General features: G+C 44.2%; 1 protein-coding gene across 1 annotated transcript in view; it reads left to right on the top strand.

Annotated features, from left to right (window-relative positions):
* Positions 1-6,000, top strand: part of LOC139655413 (voltage-dependent T-type calcium channel subunit alpha-1H-like) — a gene marked incomplete at its 3' end in the record, with an annotated part of 101,530 nt that overhangs the window by 71,765 nt on the left and 23,765 nt on the right. Inside the window, exon 7 of the mRNA XM_071532808.1 lies at positions 1,697-2,021. Within this exon, the coding sequence (XP_071388909.1) occupies positions 1,697-2,021 (325 nt within the window). The remainder of the gene's footprint in view (positions 1-1,696; positions 2,022-6,000) is intronic.

The raw sequence follows: 6,000 nt of genomic DNA, 5'->3' as shown, positions 1-6,000 counted from the left end.
TTTAGCAACACATAAACAGTCTAAACTAGACTGGCTGTGAGGACTCTATTCATTGCTTTAGATTTATCCACATCCACAGCTTGTTTACTCAGGTAGCCGCCCCACGTTCACACTGTGAGCAACTTGGTTAATGGGTCACTCTATTCTGATTCCAATTGCATCTATGTATTGGTCTCACACAGCTACAAAGTTTTTAAAGGATAAGTTTGGTGATTTTGGACTTATATATAATGTGTACATGTAGTACTTACCTGAAGTACTTGGACCCGCAGAGAATATTGAGTCCCGAGTCAGATGTAAAGTCATCCCAAACCGGGTATGTCAAAGTACCTTAGTACCGTAGTTCTAAGTATCTATAGTACAGGTATGTAAGACACAAATTATAGGTTAGGTTATAGTGTTTACCATTGACCCCAATGATCAATCCAAACGTTCGGGAAGCTTTGAATGGCTGTAATTGACTTATTATTAGTATTAGTATTTTCTTCATGTGTTTCGCACTTGCTAAGCAGAATTCTTGCTCATGAAACTAAATCACATTGGTAGGGAATCAAGGAATAAACAAGCCAACAAGCTCGCTGACCGTCCGGACGAGTTTCCCCGGTCGCTCGGCTCTGTAGGAAATGAATAGACTTCCAACAGTGTGACAGAGTGAACGTGGGGTTAGGATTCATGTTCAGGGGTTACAGCGAGCCACAAAGGCAGCTTCTGAAGCAGCTGCAAAAGAGCAACCGGTGGGCTCCGGCTGAAATGAATCGCCTCATTAATCAATCTCATGACTGAGATAGGAGTTCATGCTGGCATCGCTATGGTAGCAGATGTGGGTAGTTATGCACCGTTCTCAGCTCCTGGTATAGGTGTTGTACAGAACTAAGTCTACCGGTTGCTGATGCAGTTCGATTTCCGAGCTGCTGCGCCATTTGAAGCCACCAGGGTCAGCCGTCCCATTAGTCTGTTGTTGTAGAGATTGATCAGGAGGATGGAAATTATTGATTTAGATGTTGTGGAAGTAGAGAAGTGTAAGTATTAAGTGCAGATGCAATGTGTAGATAGTGTACAGTAGATGCTGTGTAGTTACTGATGCGCCTGCTGGCGGTGTTGCGCGCCTAATGGAAAGAAACATCCGTGATTGGATGTGTGCCCACCTGATAACCCCGATGATATATCCACTCTCATCAACCACACTTAAGCCAGACTTCTATGTAGGCGTTCACCTTAAATAGCACAAGGGATAAGTACATCTGATCCTGTTTATTGGTGAATGATACAACCGCAGCAATAAAAGGAGATAAAAAACTTTCCCCAGCACAAGAAGCGCTCAGAGCGATGTTTTGTAATCGTCTGAGGAAGTAAAAGGATTCTTATCAGTTGCAGTCAGGGTGCTGGGATACAAGATATTCCCTGTATTTCTCTTCCCTATACAAGAACTTTAAAACCTTAAGGGGGATTTGCAGACAGTGACTGGACTATAAAACTCTGAACCGTTCCTGATTGAGAACAAATCAATATGACTGAGTAGAACCTCACTTTGTATGGCCTGCTTGTATTCATGTATGAACTCAGTTAACTCTAACATCAGTGACCTATCTGTATTGTGATTGGATGAGATGATCCAAGATATAAATCCCTTCTGAGGATGGTTCCCCTGTAAAACTGGGATCGGTTTATAACCTATTCGTATTCTTTCTCCATCCAGAATATACAACCTGTCCATAAGTACTTACTACATGTCCGAGGAGGGCGAAGACAGCCCGTTCATTTGCTCGGCCCCCCGCGAGAACGGGATGCTGCGCTGCCACGACGTGCCCGCCTACAGCGAGGGCGGGGCCGAGTGCACGTTGGCCGCGCCGCCCCGGGGCTCGGCCCTGCTCGGATCACCCCCTGTGGTGGGCGGGGCCAGCGGGAACGGCTGCGTGAACTGGAACCAGTACTACAACGTGTGCCGCCCCGGGGACATCAACCCTCACAAGGGCGCTGTCAACTTTGACAATATCGCCTATGCCTGGATCGCCATATTCCAGGTAAGATTGTATAAATATGTGCAGATTTGGATGCTGTATGATAAAGGAAGAGGGATATATGGAGAGGAGAGTGTTGAGAGTGAACAGTGAGAGGCATCACTTGGGCCCTGAAATTGAGGAATGGTGTGGGCACGAACATTCGCAAACAATTACAAACACATGTACATTCACAGACACACAAACAGAAGGGCCCATAAGGAGCTATTGTACTGGAACAATATGGAGGTGGGCTAGACCTAATGAAATGCCCAATTATGCCAATATAGGCTGTATGGGGAGCTCTAAAGGTGTTTGGAGAACAATATATGATTTTAAAGCTGCACTACGCAATTAGCACTTAGGCCAAAATGGCAGCGAGAGGTAAGAGTTTCAGTGGCTCATCGTTGGTGAGTCCAGCTTTTTCTGGACGTAGAGCTCACTCACTGCTGTTTAGGAGACAGTTTGGTATTTTTCTCATAAGTATCAATTTGTCATTTCCTCCGCAAAAAAGCTTCAGCTCGGTTAAATTGAACAAACTGTTGTTTTCTGGCATTGTTAGCTAGCTAACTAGCAAGCTATTTGAGCAAAGCAACTAGTGTCAGTGTTAAAAGACAAGGCTGGTGTTTTTTAATGCATTTCTTACCGTCAACAAATCCTATGAAAATAACAAAATCAGCAATGAATTTGTTTTGCTAACAAGTCTCGTCCATGTAGCCGATGCCCAATAAAGCCATGTCCCAGCAGCCATAGAACTCCATTGTATAAAAAAAACTATTAAAAACACGCCAAAGCGCCATGCTGTTGCTCTGGCAGCATATTTCATCATCACGATGCACCGGGCCGGCCGACTTTTTCCTCACACATCTTAATAAGCCGGCTGTAAACACGTTTTCCATCTCAGGAAAGTAGTTCCGTAGCAGCGAAAATAGTCCCCGTCGTAATGAAGAATTTGTTCCCATTTGAATTTGATTTGGTAATAACTACAATAGCCTGACTTTTCATGGTAACAGTTAGTGATTTTTTAAATTGAAACTATGTCTTTATGAGCTGTATATAAAGGTTTTTAGCTTACAATTGGAGCCAATGACTTCCGGTTTGAAGGCTAAAAAGGGAACGTGGGAAGTCGGAAAGTAATGGGAGTAGAGCAAACATATTGTTGATTTTGTTAGTTTCATAGGATTTGTTGACAATAAGAAATGTATTTAAAAACACTAGCTGTATCCTATAACATGAGCAAACTAGCAAACTAGCTTCTACTACATACTTTAGAGTGCAAATCAGATACAACAAGGCAATGCTGGTTAGCTGACCAGATGCTATGGTTAGCTAGCTAACAAGCGTCTAAACAGTTTTATCAGTTGCAAAATGATCAGTTCCCAGAACCTTGTCTGTTCCGCTCTGTTGAAACGGCCAAATCATATGTTTAGAAAAACACTTTTGAGGACCTCCACTATGGCCACCAAAGGGTGTGTATCGTGACCTGAGAGCCCTCTATCTCTGTCCATGCGCTGGTTGTGTAAATGTATTTTTCTCTTCCCTCGGTGCTGAGCCCGGCTCCCCAGGCGAGCGTGACAGGCTTTTCCCTATCACAGCCTTTCCTCTAACACCGCCTGGGCTGTGCTGATATAAGCCCAGTCCCGCGAATAGATCTGTTCTGGTCCCACTGATAGATCTGTCTCTGTGTCTAATGGGCTTTGACTCGCGCGGCGTGACTTTCTTGAACAGAGTCATACCTTCAAATTACTCCCAAGTAACACAAAAAAGTGACAAGACACACACTCACACACTCACAAAATTCAGTCACAGCTTAAAATGACAGAAACAGCACAAACATTGATAAGACACACCCTCACCCAGACACCAACACAATTCATATGGGCATGCACACGCCCATGCGCGCACACACACACACACACAAACACATTTACTTATCCCTGTTAGGCACGCTCCATTGGAATTACACATCAGTTCTGCGCCTCTCACCTTACTATTAGACACCACAACTTTCCAGTGTGTGTGTGTGTGTGTGTGTGTGTGTGTGTGTGTGTGTGTGTATGTGTGTGTGTGTGTGTTCCCAGCTCACACTCAGAGGTCTCAAAGATTACATATTAGATATTATTAATGGCAGAGTGAGCATCTCTTTGAGCCCAAAATGAGATGAGATTTCTTATGAATTAGAATGCTGTGTGTGTGTGTGTGTGTGTGTGTGTGTGCGTGTGGGGTGACTGTCAGTGTATGTGTTGTTGCTATGATTGGATTGTGTGTGTGTGTGTGTGTGTCACCACTCCCAGTGATTTAGTATGCACAGCCATGCCCCTTGAAAGGACACTCCGAATACAGTAATATATTTTTTGTTTTGCTATGCTTTGCTTTTACAAAGGAAATTTAAGGAAAAGATTGCAGGTATGAAAGCCTTGCACCAGAGGAAAATAGAGAGAAAGAAAGACACAGAGGGAGTGAGTGAGAGAAGGAGGGAGAGAACGAGACATTGAAATGGTGAGATATGGCCAACATTACCTGACACCAAAGAATAACAACTTGCTCAAATCTAATCAATTCTTGAAAGACTCTTTCCATTTCTCTGGCGGATGTGTTTTTTTGACATTCAGGAAGCCTATTTATTGACTTCAACCCAGCTGATGGAAATAATTCACGTTTTTTTTTTTTTTTTTGCAACATTTCATATGTTTGCGTAATATTCGCTTGACAGTTGGATGGAAACAGTAAGAGAAAAATATAGAAAGAGTGATTGAGAGAGAAAGAGAAAGGAAAATAGAGAGCAGGAGAGAAAGAGACGGATAGGGAGCGAGAGAGAATCCTAAATGAGAGAAAGAGAGCTGGAGAGTGTGGAGAAAGAGAGACGGAGGGAGCTGCAGTGAGTGTTAGACGAGGTGCTTCTCCCCAGCTTGTTATCCCCGTGTCTACAGTAGAAAGCTTTATTCCCTCAGTATCTGTAAATATGAAGAATATGAATAATACATTTTCAGTGCAAGGGTTTTTAAGACATTTCAGCCCGTGGCTCCGAAATTGAGTAAATTCGGGGGCCGCTCCGGGACGCGGACGCGTGAAAACAAGCTGTTACCTTGTCAAATTGGGGACCCAGCGCGACCTGGCCCGGGACTTATTTGGGCCTACACACCGAATACTCCGAGATCCTTCCCCAGATCCTTCTCTGGAGGAAATTCCCTTGCTGATTTTTAAAATTATCTTGATTTTTAGTAATTAAAACGTAGCCTGCTGCACGGCAATCAAATATGGAAGCACACACAGGGACAAAAAATATACTCAAGTTGATTGCAAATGTATTTAGATCCAGCACAGAAGGACACTTTGTCACATTTGTTTCGTTTCTTGTGCTTCCTTTTGGGAATCCACCACCGCCTGATTCTTGTTCATCACTTTTGTTCTTGACTGATGGACTCGTACTCTAATTTAATACATCCGGTATGTGATGACAGTTGATTGACAGGAGGATGTAGACGACCGCCGATCCCAAGTTCCGACCCGCGGTGTAAGAACCGGTTAGTGGACTGACCTCTGTCAAAAGAATAAGGGGGGACAAAAAAAAGCAGATTTGGGAATGAAGCGGATAAAAATAAGAGAGTGTGAAAGTGAGAGAGACAAGGCGGCGACAGATAAAGAGGTAGGGAGGAGAGATAAAGGATGAGGAGAAAGAGCAGAGGACAAACGGAGGGGCGTCTTCGGGTTATCAGGCCGATCTGTCTATCAACCCGTAGGTTAATAACTATTGACCCGGTAGAGACAGGCGCTCGGTCACACTCCTGTCCCGCCTGTCCAATAGGGTTCAAGAGCAATGCGTTGTTGTTTGAGAGAGTCGGCGGGTGATTTGTTCAGGCTATCACCTCTATTCCCTTCCTCTCTTGAATAACCAATGACAGCCGAGCATGTCCTCTCCATGTCATTAAGGTAAACCGCAGGATCGGCCGCTTCGCCCGTCGTCCCCTTATCTCTGGATGGGTAGTTTGTGGCCAGGGGTCAC

The sequence above is a fragment of the Centroberyx affinis genome, unplaced genomic scaffold (genome assembly GCF_046629955.1).
Source record: "Centroberyx affinis isolate AG114_WGS23_722 - 3 ecotype Tasmania unplaced genomic scaffold, CSIRO-AGI_Caff_v1 ptg002252l_1, whole genome shotgun sequence".
In the NCBI taxonomy this organism is placed as follows: Eukaryota; Metazoa; Chordata; class Actinopteri; order Beryciformes; family Berycidae; genus Centroberyx; species Centroberyx affinis.
This window is presented reverse-complemented; position numbering and strand designations above follow the sequence as displayed.